The sequence below is a fragment of the Lepus europaeus genome, chromosome 15 (assembly GCF_033115175.1).
Source record: "Lepus europaeus isolate LE1 chromosome 15, mLepTim1.pri, whole genome shotgun sequence".
In the NCBI taxonomy this organism is placed as follows: domain Eukaryota; kingdom Metazoa; phylum Chordata; class Mammalia; order Lagomorpha; family Leporidae; genus Lepus; species Lepus europaeus.
The window spans coordinates 3,984,621-3,997,875 of record NC_084841.1 but is presented as its reverse complement, the minus strand read 5'-3'; the positions used below and the strand labels follow the sequence as shown (position 1 = coordinate 3,997,875).

Below are 13,255 nucleotides of genomic sequence, written 5' to 3'. Positions count from 1 at the left end.
CGTCACCAAGGAGTAATGAGAACGTCACTGCGAAGCTGCCCAGCGTGCAGAGACCCACGTGAGCGGGTTGTGTGCTGCCCCGCCAGCCGCAGGGCTCCCTGCAGCAGGCACCTGCCCACCATGGCTGCTTAGGAAGGTCCCGGGCGGGGTGGGCCCTGGGTCCCTGTGCCGAGCTCAGCGACGGATGGCCCTGTGACAGCCTGGCTGGCCCGGCCCCTTGGCTGAGGTCACTTCCTTTCTCTTGGGAACAGTGGCCCAGGCAGGAAGGCTGGGTTTCGGGACGGCCTTCTGTACCAAAGACAGCTGGGCTGCTAAGCAAGGTGCACCCAGGGCAGTGGGTGGGGTCAAGGTGGGGGAGGGCCAGCGGTCAGGCTGTATCTGCACTGCTGGAGCAGAGGACAAAGGTGCCTGAGTGCCGCAGGGCAGCCCTTCCAACCTGGCTGCCCACTGGAACACCAAGCAGCTTTTCCAATAAGCCCCAGCCAGAGGCGGGCCCTAGGCTGTGAAGTCTGGCTCTCTGCCCATAGGGCCCTGGTGCTGGGATAACTGGCAGGCTCCCCAGGGCATCTAATTAACACTGGGAACCACTGGCAGAGGGAACAGGGCTAACACCTGTGTCGCCCACCCTCACCGCCCCTCCCCTCCACCTGATCGACGTGTGTAGGGCAGCGAGAGACCTGAGCGTGGCACAGAGAACCCACCATCTGGCTGCTTTCTGGTCTCTCCCCTCACTTCTACACCTGGAGCCAGCCGAGCCTGGCCCCGAGGAAAAGCAGGGAGACTTGGGACTGTAGGGGCCAGGCTCTCCTAGGAACTTCAACTTCCGGGGCACCTGGGCACGTCCCATTAAGCAGCAAATCCACACCAGACCTTAAGGAAGCAGGCCCCTCCTGCTGCATAGACCGGAAAAGTAAACAAAAGCCCATTTGCTTCGCATCTTGCAAGCTCAGAGTCTGGGCACCGTCAGCTGGACCATGGCCGCCAGCCCTCACCGGCGAGAGCCGCTGGGCTCCACTGGGGGGCTATTTTTAGGACTCAGAGTCCTGCCTGCTCCTCCCGCCTGTCCTACTTGGTGGAAGGGCAAGTAGCTATTTTTTTCTGGGAGCAGTCAGGCGTATCAATACCTCTGGCTGCAGCGTCATCGCCAGTGCTAATTATCTCTGTGCCCTCCACCCAGCCCTGGGCACAGTGCACGGTGACTCGCAGGAACCCTACCCTGCACCCCATCCCTGGTGAGTCGGATGGCGTAACGCTGCCTGCTCAGCACTGGCTACACCCCAGCGTCTCCCAGGTCCCCTCCAATGAGCAGCTGTTTCTCTATTCAAGCTTAGGTGACCTTTGTCATCCTACGCCTTCCTCCGTGTGGTTCCGCTTAAGCTGCTCCAAACCCAGCAACAACCTCTAGACCAATAAGCTTTGAACTGGTCCATAACTCTGTCTGGGCTTGAATGCGGTCCCTGCCATCTCCCTGTTCTATGCTGAGCTCCTAAACCTCACCACCCCAAAGTGTGGCCTTACTTGGAGAAAGGGCCTCTAGGAGGGGACAAGTTTAAATGAGGTCATGGCAGGGGCGGGGGGCCCCAATGCTCCATGATGGGTGAGTCTGTAAGAGACTGGGACACAGAGACCACTGGGCAGAGGGACCACTCCAGGAGGACACCCGGAGAGGGCAATGTGCAGAAACGGAGGAGGGAGGCTGCAGGAGCAAGCAAGCCTTCAGACACCTTGAACTTCACCCTGCAGCTTCCAGAACCACGAGACAGTCCATCCGTGACACGTCACCGCGTAGCCTGTGCCAACTAGCACAGGGCTTTTACAAATGTTGTGTTTTGGCCGGTGCCACGGCTTACTAGGCTAATCCTCTGCCTGTGGTGCCGGCATCCCGGGTTCTAGTCCCGGTTGGGGGCTGGATTCTGTCCCGGTTGCCCCTCTTCCAGGCCAGCTCTCTGCTGTGGCCCGGGAGTGCAGTGGAGGATGGCCCAAGTGCTTGGGCCCTGCACCCGCATGGAGACCAGGAGGAGGCATTTGGCTCCTGGCTTTGGATCGGTGCAGCGCCGGCCGTAGTGGCCATTTGGGGGGTGAACAAATGCAAGGAAGACCTTTCTCTTTGTCTCTCTCTCTCTGTCCACTTTGCCTGTCAAAAAAAAAAAATGTGTTTTACAGTAGGTGAGAAACCCATGGGTTTCAGGAGCTGAGAGGGCTGCTCATCTCTGTCACTCTTCCTGGTGAGACCTAGCAATTTGACCGTCATAAGTCAAATGCTGTTTCTAGGCCTAAGACTTTGGAAGCTGCTTGGAAGTTGGGCTGGACTGACACCCTTGTGAAAGCATGTGTGTGTGTATATGTGTGTGTGTGTGATCATGCACACGTGTGCTTGTGTATATCTCAGGGACGCCATGGTGTGGACCCCTGAAGCCCAAGAGTGGATCTTAGTGATGCGTATCATTGACCCAAGCCAAGCTGCCGAAAACCCTGCACTTCTGTGTCATACCCAGACTGGCGGTGACATTGGCCAATATTTTTTATCAAAGAAATCCCAGGAACTGGCACCGTCGGGCAAACATGCTGTCTTGCTACTGCTCGGCAAGCATGAAGACCCGGGCCTGCCGCCGTGTGAGTCTCCTGCTCTTGGCTGCTTCTCTACCCCTTCTGCATAGACACAAGCGATTCTCGTGCAGATCGTGACGAATCCACAGCCCCTGGAAACAGCAGGGTGCCTCGGTGGCCCCGGGCCTGGCGCCCCCATGCCAGCAGGTGTGGCTCCAGAACCTTGCTTCTCGGCAACTATCGCGAGGCCTGAAGCTGTGCAGGGTGAGCTCAACCCCACGGCAGGGAGCCACGGCTTCCTCACTGTGCAGTGACCGCCGGCCACAGAGAACCCAGTGAGGCTGCACATCCCGTGTGCACAGCCAGCCCAGTGCTTGGCACAAGCAAACAGGAAATGCTAACTGCTGATGCTGTCAGTACTTCAGCGTCATTTTCATGCCGAGTTGGGTGGTGGGCTCTGAGGGGCAGGAGGAGCCATCCGGTTCCCTGCTCCTGGAGATGGCCAAGTAATTCAAGGGGGCACACCGAGGCTTTTGGGGACCCTGCTGCTCACAGGGTTGTGGGAACAGGGATTCCACCAGCTACAACCGTCTCGGGCTCCACCCAAGAGCAGAAACTGGTGAGCTCCCAGTTCTCCATGGCCAGGCCCCTGCACGCTAGCACACCGCTCAGCAAGGCTCACGGAGTCTGTTCTCTGTAGTCGCTGGCCAGGGACAGTGCCAGCACAGGGGTTTACTTTGGTTTCAAGAGCAACATCTCACAGCTTTGGAATGCCGAGAGACAGACAGACAGACACTACACTGGAGCTACAGACTGCACTCACTTGGCTGAATGATAAGACATACAAACCATGATCTGAAACCAGTTTGTTTCTAAAGCTCAGAAAATTTCCACCCAATTACCGAGAACCCAAAGGATCACCCCAAGTGCCTCTTGTTTCAGCAACAGAGGGTTTAGTAAGAGGCAAATAAGGCAGAGATGTGAGTCACTAGTTCTGCATAGAATACAGGAGGCGTCCAGCAGCTCATGGACATGTACATTGTCTGTTAATTCCACCCCTCCCATTTTTAATCCTCTCTGTATTCGGCAAGAAATCTAAATATTAATTTAAACCAACCACGATGCGTAATATAATACGCCAGAGATTCTGGTACCAAGGGCAGGTGTTCAGTCAGGTACAAGCCCGAGTAAGGGTCTGTCCTACCCTGGGACACACCTAAACTTTATGGGCTGTGCCCGAAGCTGTCACACAGGTTTCTCATGCTGTTACACACACAGCTCCTCAAACCGCTCTACGGGTGCTCTACAGCTGTAGCTCCACGGCGCCCCCCATTCAGAGCGCCACGCCAGGTGGTGAGTGCTCCCCGGTAAGGCAAGAGCCAAACCAGCTCTTCCCAACTCTGTGGCTCAAGGAGAGGAATCTCAGCGAAGGAATCCCGATAAACAGAGGACACAGCCACCGTTTCCTTCAAAGCAATTATTGGCTTCGTAGCAGTCCCAGTTCTCTTTGAATGTCTAATCAGGCATTTTGATTGCTTGCCCAAAGCATATTACCTTTAACTATGGAAATAATTTGATAAGCGCTGTATGCACCCTGAACAACTGTGGAAGCACACAAAGGCACGATCACACTCGGGTTACCTGCAACACCACCAGCACCCTTCCACGCACAGAACCCTAGACCACGCATGGCTGCTCACTGCTTCAAGTCTTTCACTGCATGTTGAATATTTCATGCGCGTTGTGCACGGCTTCCTTTTCGAGAGCTGCATGTTGAGGCCAGCACGGAAAACGCAAAGGGATTGAATTGGTATTTGAAAAAAAGCTACTTTTTTTTTTAAACTTTCATTTCAGATACTGGGCAGATACTATAATACAATATACCAGGTAGCGGGCACGGAGTTTCATTAAGATTTTATCAAATTGATAAACAAAGCCCCTAACTTGCACACTCTATGTCACACTCTCAGTTTTGACGACAAAGAAAAGCAATGTGTAATCCTAGGACCTGTTTGAACAGAAGCATAAGTGCACCTGTAGAATTATTAGTATTCACAGCAGTAATGCAAATACAGAAAACACTGAAAGTACTAAGGTGTTTCTCTTTTTAAAAGGAATCTCCTCACTTCTCACTTGAAATCTTTACATTTCTGCATCTTTCACAATAAAGGCTGTACCCCCCGCACGCCCTGAGTCTCCCCCAAGTGTAAAATGCTATTATTCTGCGGTTCCACAGGCAGGCACAATGACCCTCCCCAGCCCCCAGACCCAAACTCATCTCCCCATGAAGCAAGGGCCAGTGCCACCCAGTGCTTAGGCAATGACCTAAGAAACAAGCAACCAAGACAACTCCACACAACAGCCTCCCTCCTCATTTGCATAAATCCTGGTTGTAAAAGTGACTGAGCCCTGACCCACCCCTCACTCGCACCTTTCAATGGAGCAGGGTCAAGGGCAGAACCGCTGGTGTTCAAGGGTTCAGCCTCACACAGAGATGTCTTCCAAGACAATTCCACCCACCCAACCCCTAACTCAGCAAAGCACACTGGGCGTACCGCGGGTGACAAGGCCTCCTCTGCCGGGTTGGGGTGCTGTCTGGAGTCCCAGGGGTGCCACCCCCGCCACGTCCTGCAGTGTAGGAGACGCCAGCAGGCGGCAGGGGAGAACCAACCCCTTCCGATCTGCTGGCCCAGGTCATTCAGGGCCTTCTACAGAAAACACTGAAATAATTCTGGAAGATGCCCAGAAGTGAGTAACGTTTAACACCGACTTAGAACACCAGGGAACGTGAACACGGCCAAGGCGGTATCCTGGAGGAAGATTTAACAGGCCCTTGCCCGCACCAGGAGGGACCACAGCATCCACGCATCCATGCCCTGCCCTCACAGACTCCCGGTTTCTGTGCCACCACCTGGTGCAGTAGGCGAGAAGGCTCAGGTGGGGTATTTAGCTCCAATAAAGGATTTAACTCCCCCAAAAAGGGGAAGATAGGGGCAAAAAGACCTGTTCCTCTGGAAGACAGAGGGAGGTGCGCGCTGGGGGCAAACAGGCACCGCCTTGACAGGGTCTGGCCTTGCCACTGAGACCACACTGTGACCCTCTGGAGATTTCTCAAGAGCGAGATCGTCACCGACAAGGGACAGGTGCGCCTCAGAGGAGAGCGCAGGGCCCCGCGCACAGCGCCCATCTGCAGCCCACCCCCGGCCCAGAAGCAGAGCTCTGGGTGCGTGCCAGGGTGGGAGGGATGCGCTGAGTGGCGCCCCTCGGCCCCGAGGCTGGCGGAAAGTCCCCGCCTTCACGGAGACCCCAGGGACGCAAGACAGGCAGCGGCGGCGAGAGGGGCAGAAACCGGGGGGCGTGGGGGTGGAGAAGAGGGGAGAGGGGGCGGGGGAGGGGAGAGGAGAGGAGGGATAGGACGGAAGGAGGGTGGGGAGGAGGCGGAGAGGGAACTGGACCCGGGAAGGGGGCAAGCCGGGGGACCCCAGAGGCCGGCAGAGCAGGACACGCTCGCCAGGGTTCCGGCTGGAGAGGCAGGGAGAGGCCCCGGAGCGGCGGCGCCCGGGGCCCCCTCGGCGGCCCGCCGGCCTTACCTGGCCCTTGACCAGGCTGGCGGCGAACTGGCGCATGACGGCCTCCACGGTGTAGGCGCTGGACCAGCCGCGCGGCGTGAGCAGCTCCATGCAGATGGCGCCGCCGTCCAGCACGTAGCCGTTCTCCAGGCGCGGGCTGAGCACCCGCATGAAGGGCGGCGAGAAGGGGAAGTTGTCGGGGAAGGTGAGGTTGAGCAGGATGAACTCGGTGTTGGTCTCTTTCATGTCCTGCCACAGCACCGAGTCCTTGTCCACCTGGTGCAGCTTCACGTTCCAGTCGAACAGGCTCTCGTCCACCAGCTCCACGGAGATGAAGCGGTCGCTGAGGCGCGCGATGTCCTGCAGCTCCTTCATGAGCCGCCGGCTGCGCACCTGCGTGCAGTGCTGCTGGCGCGCGGCGGGCACCAGGCTGCCGCCCGAAGCCGCCGCCGCCGCCGCCGCCGCGGGGCCCGGCCCCGCCCTGGCGCCCGCCGCGCGCTCCCGGGGGCCCCCGCTGCCCGCCGCGCCCGCCGCGCCCGCCGCCGGCTGCGGGGCCGGCTCCGCCGCGCGCCGGCCCTTGCCGGGCCCGGGGCTCGCGTCGCCCGCGCCCCCCGGCTGCGGCGGCTGCGGCGGAGGCGGCGGCGGGGGCTTGTGCCCTCCGCTTTTGGCGCCCTTGCCCAGGCGCAGCGACGCGCTCTGCTGGCCGCCGCCGCCGCGGTGGTGGTGCGGGTGTTTGGGGTCCTCGGTGTCCCGGTTGTGCAGGCGGATCAGCCCGATTTTGCGGAGCAGCGTGGCCATGTTAGGCGCGGAGCCGGCCGGGGGCTCCCCTCGGCAGGGACGCGGGGCGGCGGCGGCTCAGCGGGGCGCGGCGAGGGCCACCGCCGGCGCCGGCGGCCGTGGCGCAGCGGGGCGGGCAGCACGCGCGCTCGCCGGCTGCAGCGTGGCCGCCGTCCTAGGACCGGGCCCGCTTGGGCTCTGGCCGCCCCGGCAGGACGGGCGCGGCGGAGGCGCGGTGCGGCGCGGCGGGTCCCCGGCCGGTCCCTCGGCGCAGCCCGGCAGCGCCGCTGTCCGCGGTTCTTTGTGCGCGGCCGCGGCCGAGCCGGCCCCGAGACCGAGCGGCGCGCAGCGCCCGGAGGCAGCGGGGCGGCGGCGGTGTGGCGCGGGGCGCGTCTGCCGGGCCGTGCGGCTCCGGCGGCTACCGCGGGGCCCGGGCCGCTGCGGCTGCTGACATTGCAGAGGCGGCTGCTCCGTCTGAGCCGAGCGCGGCGCGGAGGGGGCGGCCCTGCCGGCCGGGAGGGGGGCGCGCGGGGCGGAGCCGCGAGCTGGCCTGCGCCGCGCCGCCCCCGCCGCCCGGCTCCCGCGGAGCCCCGCGCTCGGCCGCTGGGGGGAGACAGCGGCGCGCGCCGGGCCGGCCGGGCGCCGGGGCTGCGGGGGCGCCGCACGCGGGGCAGGGCCGGGGCTGTGCCTGCGGCGCCAGTGTGGGGGGGCTTGGAGATGCTGGGCCCCTGTGCGCGGCCCGGTCCTGGGCTCGGACCCCACGTAGCCTCGCAGGGACAATCCGAGGGGCTGTTGGTAAACTCGTTCGGGGCGCTTTGGGGCCCAGCGTACCCGCACGGCAGCGCTTGGCTGCGGGGCCGCCTTGCGCAGGGGGTGCAGGAAGTGAGCCCGGCGCAAGACCTCTGCGGGGCAGCTCTCCGGGGCCATGCCTGCTCGAAGGCTGAATGCGGTGCCCTTCGCTCGCCGCTCGCCCTCGCCAGCCGGGGCTGCGGGCCGCGGACCCCTCCCGGTGACGCACGCCCCCGCGTACCGCCCGCGGAAGGGCAGGGGTCGCCCTCGGCCGGGAGCTGTCATCCCCCACCCCCTCCTCCCTTTACCCGTGCAAACTCTCTTAGTCTGGTGGAATTTCAGGTAAAACGCCAGGCCCGACCCCAGGGACTGGAAGCAGCCGGGCGCCGCGAGGCTGCTGCCCTTTGAGGCTGGCGGTGACGCGCGCGCTCCGAGCGCCCTGCGGGCGGCCTCTTGTTTCTGGTGTCTTTTTATCACTTCCACTTTCCCTGATGATGAGGGATTGAGGTTCACAGGAGGCCCCCGGGGGCCAGGGGTTGGGTCTGGGGGCGTCGTCCAGCAGAAGAGCGAGTGCAGAAAGAGAAGGAGGTGCCCGCGCACCTGCCTCCCCCCCCACCCCCGCAGGCTGGCGACGAGGGGCCCACTGCGGCCGAGTGAAGACATATTTGTCCTGGTCTCTCGTTTGCCCTCGCAGCTCGCTTCTAACCGCCTGGCTGTGCTTTGTTTTTGTAAGACAGCCAGAGAAGGGAGGTGGCACTGTGTCCTCGTGGGGTCATTTACCTGTAGGGGAGCTGTGGGCCTACAAAGGTGGAAGGCTGACCTTGAAGGAGGAGGGGCTGGGGTTCGGTGTTTAAATTTTTAGCTTTCCCAGGTGTTATCCGACCCATTTTGTAGGCGGAGAGCCTGGTTCCAGTGAGGCTCGCCCAGGGCTTCTGTGCTCAGAAGGGAAGCCCGGCTGGGATCCACGCCCTCGCTGGGACCCTCTGCCTCTGGCCTTGCCGCCAGACCAGCCTCAGACCCCCAGGTGCAGGGTCGGCCCCTGCCTGTGGGGATTGCTACCTGGGTCTCAGGACCAGCTGACTGTGCCGCCTCCCGGGGGCTTTTTGTGGCGGGGATGGTGCCCCCTCCCCTGAAGCAGGGTGCCACAGATCAGTGTGCCACCGAGATGGCTTGGGAATGGTGTAGCCAAAACCCCAGGCAGCTGCCACTAGGGCTTTTGTTGTTGATTGCATAACTCGTTATCTGACTGTGAATGTGGTTTTTGAGAGGGGAAAGGCAGTGATTAGTACTGAGGCTGGGACAACAGGCCAACCTGAGATGGTGGTCGCCTCACCTGTCCTTTATCTACCACACTTAGAGCATCCTGGCTCCACTGCTCGCAGAGCTAAAGCCAAATGTTAGTTACAAAATAGATTCAGGGGCAACCACGATCCACAACAGAGTGCCTGGGTCTGATTCCCGGTTCTGGCTACTGACTCCAGCTTCCTGCCAGTGCAGACCCTGGGAGGCCGTGGAGGTGGCGCAAGTAGTGGGGTTTCTGCCACCCAGGTGGGAGACCTGGAGCAGGGTCCCAGCTCCCAGCTTCAGCCCGGCCCAGTCCAGCTGTTGTGAATATTGAGGAAGTGAGCCAGAGGCTGGGCACTCTCTGTCTCTCTCTGCCCCTCAAATAAGTCAACAAAATTAACATGCAAAACTTAAAAAAAAATTTAGGTTCAATTAGAAACAACTAAATTGACAACAAGAGGGCAAGGGTTGAGTGAATTATGCCAAATCTACTTGAGAGTGTATTACGCAGCAATAACATTATACTTGTGAATATTCTGTATCAAAGTGGGAATATTTATGAGCGACATAATAATTTTAAGTGACCAGGCAAAGTGCAAAATTGTGTCTACGCTGTAGATACAACTGTCTGAGACTACAGCGTGTCTACGCTGTAGGTACAACCAGATGAGGCTACAGCATGCCTACGCTGTAGGTACAACCAGACGAGACTACAGTGTGTTACGCTGTGGATACAACCAGACGAGGCCACAGCGTGTCTATGCTGTAGATACAACCAGCTGAGGCTACCGTGTGTCTATGCTGTGTCTACAACCAGACGAGGCTACAGCGTGTCTACACTGTAGATACAACCAGACAAGGCTACAGCATACATTGGGGAAAGACCGGAAGGCGAGTCGTGAGTGGTGCTGGTTGTTGTGTTAGCACAGGTGGGTTTTCTCCCTCTGCAGCCCATGGATCCAAACACTGATGCATAATGGGACAGTAAGGTCAGGTGTGGGAGGAGGGACTTGAGTGGTTTGTAAACCTGCCCCCAGAAGATTCTAGAATGTCCCCCTCACCAGAAGAATGTGGCAGTCTAGAAGGTGCCTTTTGCTGTTAGGGTCATTCCCTTTTATGTGATATTTAGACATTCTGAAAAGGAGTATATTGTAGTTGCAGCAAAAAAAAAAATAGCTACCAAATTTAAAAAACATTGTTGAAGATTAAGCGTACAACACTGGGATAGTTTGAGTGCGTTAGTTAAAGAAAAGAATCTCTAAGGAAATCTTGGGTCTCTGGCTCCTCCTGTATTCTGAGCGATGATCCAGTAAGGTAAGGAAATGGCAGGAGACCCTGAGCCAGCCCAGCCTGAGAGGAGCAATGGAGGGAGAGGGACCCAGGTCATCACCCAGGTCATCACGGTACCCGACACCTGAGAACGGTGCCGGCCGCCAACGGCTGCCACCCTTCACAGAGGCACAGAACTGGGTTCCTGTTTGTTCTTTGCCTCCCGACCTTTTCCGTTCCCTTTCCCGATCTGCAGTCACCCAGACAGGGATGGCACCACCACTGAGCACCTGCCCCACACTCGTGCGTGATGCTCACTTCCTCTCTTCCCCAGGGTGTGGAGCTCCGTGGAGACGGAACCACGCTGTCTACCAGGGGAACGCCCTGTGCAGCCGCGAGTCGCGGCTCTGCGATGTTCCATTTCAGCAGGTCACACGCCCATCGTGCCATGATTCCCCCGCCCGCAAAGCTAGCGTTTAGACGGCGCTCCCCGTATCTTATGTGTGTGCATGTTTGATCTTCACAGCAGGTCTATCAAGCACGCACTCTTGTTTATTCCTACTTTATGGATGAGTAAACTGAGGCACAAAGCAATTAAGGACCTGGCCCAATGCAATGGGTGAGTAGTCTGCAGAGCCAAGACTCGAACGCGGAGCCGCGGCTCCGGGTGGTGTGTACGACTGTTGCCCTGTGAACACCACGGCGTGAGTCCCTGCAGAGACCTCTGCGAGGGAAGCCGCATCCCCTGGGCGCTGAGCTTCCAGAGCGGCATCTTTATTACGCTCTAATTGTGCCGTAGATAATTGCTCTACAGATGCTGAAGCACGGGGCTGGTGGACATCAGGGCACGTGCCCTACCCACCCCGCATGTGCTCAGGACGGACACCCGCATCTGCCCTGGCTGAACTGGAAGCCCAGTGCCGGCCTCTGCGCTGGCGGCAGTCAGTGACCTTCCAGGAGTCATGCAGAGATCTTGGGAGAGGGGCCTGGGCCCCTGAATCCTGCTGATTGCGCCTTGCTGTACCCACCAAGCCCCACTGCAAGGCTCCTGAGCCCCCTCTAGGGGTGAAGGGCAGAAGGACAGGAAGAGGCGGGGAGGAGGAGTTGGGAGGGGAAAGCCAGGCCGGGTGGGAGAGAGCTGCCAACCTGGGCTGCTTGGTGGAGGGCTTTGTCCCGCCCCTGGACCATGTCCATCATAGTGCCCCCTTTGTGTGCTTGGAGAATGACCCCCCGAGGCAGGGTGTACTTTCCAAAGATGGCCACGCCAATTCATCGATCTGATCCCATATGCTTTGAGTGTCACTCCTCTCTCAGAGAGGTGGGTGGGTTCCTGCTGCCCTGATCAGTGGGGTACGGAGGTGCTGGAAGGCCCTGTGCATTGGGAGGTTAGGTCAACAACAGACGTGGACGCCACTGGCCTGGTCTCAGGGCAGCTTAGAGGCCATGTTGTGAGGAAGCCCAAGTAGCGTGTGTGCCTGTCCTGGTGGTCAGCCCAGCTGAGGGCTTTGCAGACACCCTGCAGGCACACAAGTGATCCAAACTTCTGATGGTTCTGCTGCGGCCTTTGAGGCTGCCAGCTGAGGCTCCGGTCACTGTGGGGCACAAGCAAGCTGTCCTCTGCCAGATCCAGACAGACCCGGAGAGGCGGATCTCCAGTATGGGAAACTTGGTTTGGGAACAAAGACTAGGTGCACAGACTGGGGCGGCTCCTAGTATGTCCAGAGAATAAAGGACAGGTTACAACAGAGAAGTCTAGACAAGCTGTTTGGGCAAACCTGATGGCCAAGCCAGGGCAGGTACCGTGTAAGGTGAGTCTTAGGGTCAGCAGCAGCAGCTCTGTTGACAGCTGCTAAGGTGGGACAAATAGTTGTTGAGATAAGGTGAGCGGTAGTGATGGTTTGGCTTAGTGGAATCTGGAGCCATTACCACTGTCTTGGCACATTAGCAGGAAGCTGGAGTTAGAACCCAGAGCCGGGATTTAAACCCAGGCACCCTGAAGTGCAATGCTGGCGTCTCGACTGGCATCCTAACCCCTATGCTAAATGCCTGTCCTAGGTGGACTGTTTTAGCGGCTGGATTTCAGAAAGCCAAGCTGTGACATGAAGGGCTGGAGATGACGCGCTCTTCATTCGGCATTGTCTGTTGTGTATGGGAATAATCCTCCACTCTGCCACCCTGCAGGACACCAGGCTCCGGCCAGCGAGATCAACACCAAGAGCAGCAGGGCTTGCTCTCCCCAAGCTTTCCTCTTGGGGTGTCCTTCTCCCAGGCAGCCACAGCGGGAGGTGGGACGCTACTGCCTCACGCTCCCCGCCGCTCTGCAGCTTTTCCACTGACACCATTACAGGGTTCAAGGTCAAAGTGGATGAGCTAGTCCTCCCAATCATTGACCCCACTCCTGGCACTGTGTCCTGGATTAGTCAGGGTCCAGTCAAGATCACGGACACGCGCTGGATGTTTCAACAGAAGAGTCTTAGTGGGCCCTGAAGAAGAAGAACTGTGGAATGTAGGTGCTGATGAACCAAGATTGAGGGACACTGTGATTTCACGCCAGGACCTCCCAGAGTGCAAGCCGGCCCCTGACTGTCAGCACCGAAGCACCCCAGAGGCGTTGTCACCAGGGGCTCTTGAACCCACAGTGGCTTCACTGCCAGCTGCCAGGAGCTAGCGGGACCGTGCAAGCGGAGGGGATGGTGGGCCCCCTGGAAGACCTGTGTGGGCCGGCTCCTCCTGGGCTACGCTTGGCCGTTGGAGCAGAGAAGTGGGGACCTGTGGCGGCTGCTGTAATGCTGGAGTATACATTTTCTCTGGCAGTTGAAGGAGTTCTTGAGTGATGAGATGAGTCACCCATTCTTTTCTCAAGAAGAGACTTCCTGGTCCTAAAGAGGTTCCCAGAGATAATAATCTCACTTTTCCTGTCCTTTTCATCTTTGCTTGAGGCAAAGACAGTTACTTTCTGGTTGGGTGGAAGTGGGAAATGACAGCTGATATTGTATGTCAAGGTAGTGTCTCTATTCACT

The 13,255-nt window shown here is 59.0% G+C and overlaps 1 protein-coding gene across 1 annotated transcript in view; it reads right to left on the bottom strand.

The window, feature by feature from the left end:
• The window catches only part of UBE2QL1 (ubiquitin conjugating enzyme E2 Q family like 1), a 37,137-nt gene extending 30,223 nt beyond the window's left edge, over positions 1-6,914 (bottom strand). Inside the window, exon 1 of the mRNA XM_062212591.1 lies at positions 6,138-6,914. Coding sequence (XP_062068575.1) covers positions 6,138-6,914 — 777 coding nt within the window. The remainder of the gene's footprint in view (positions 1-6,137) is intronic.
• Positions 6,915-13,255: the final 6,341 nt, after the last annotated feature.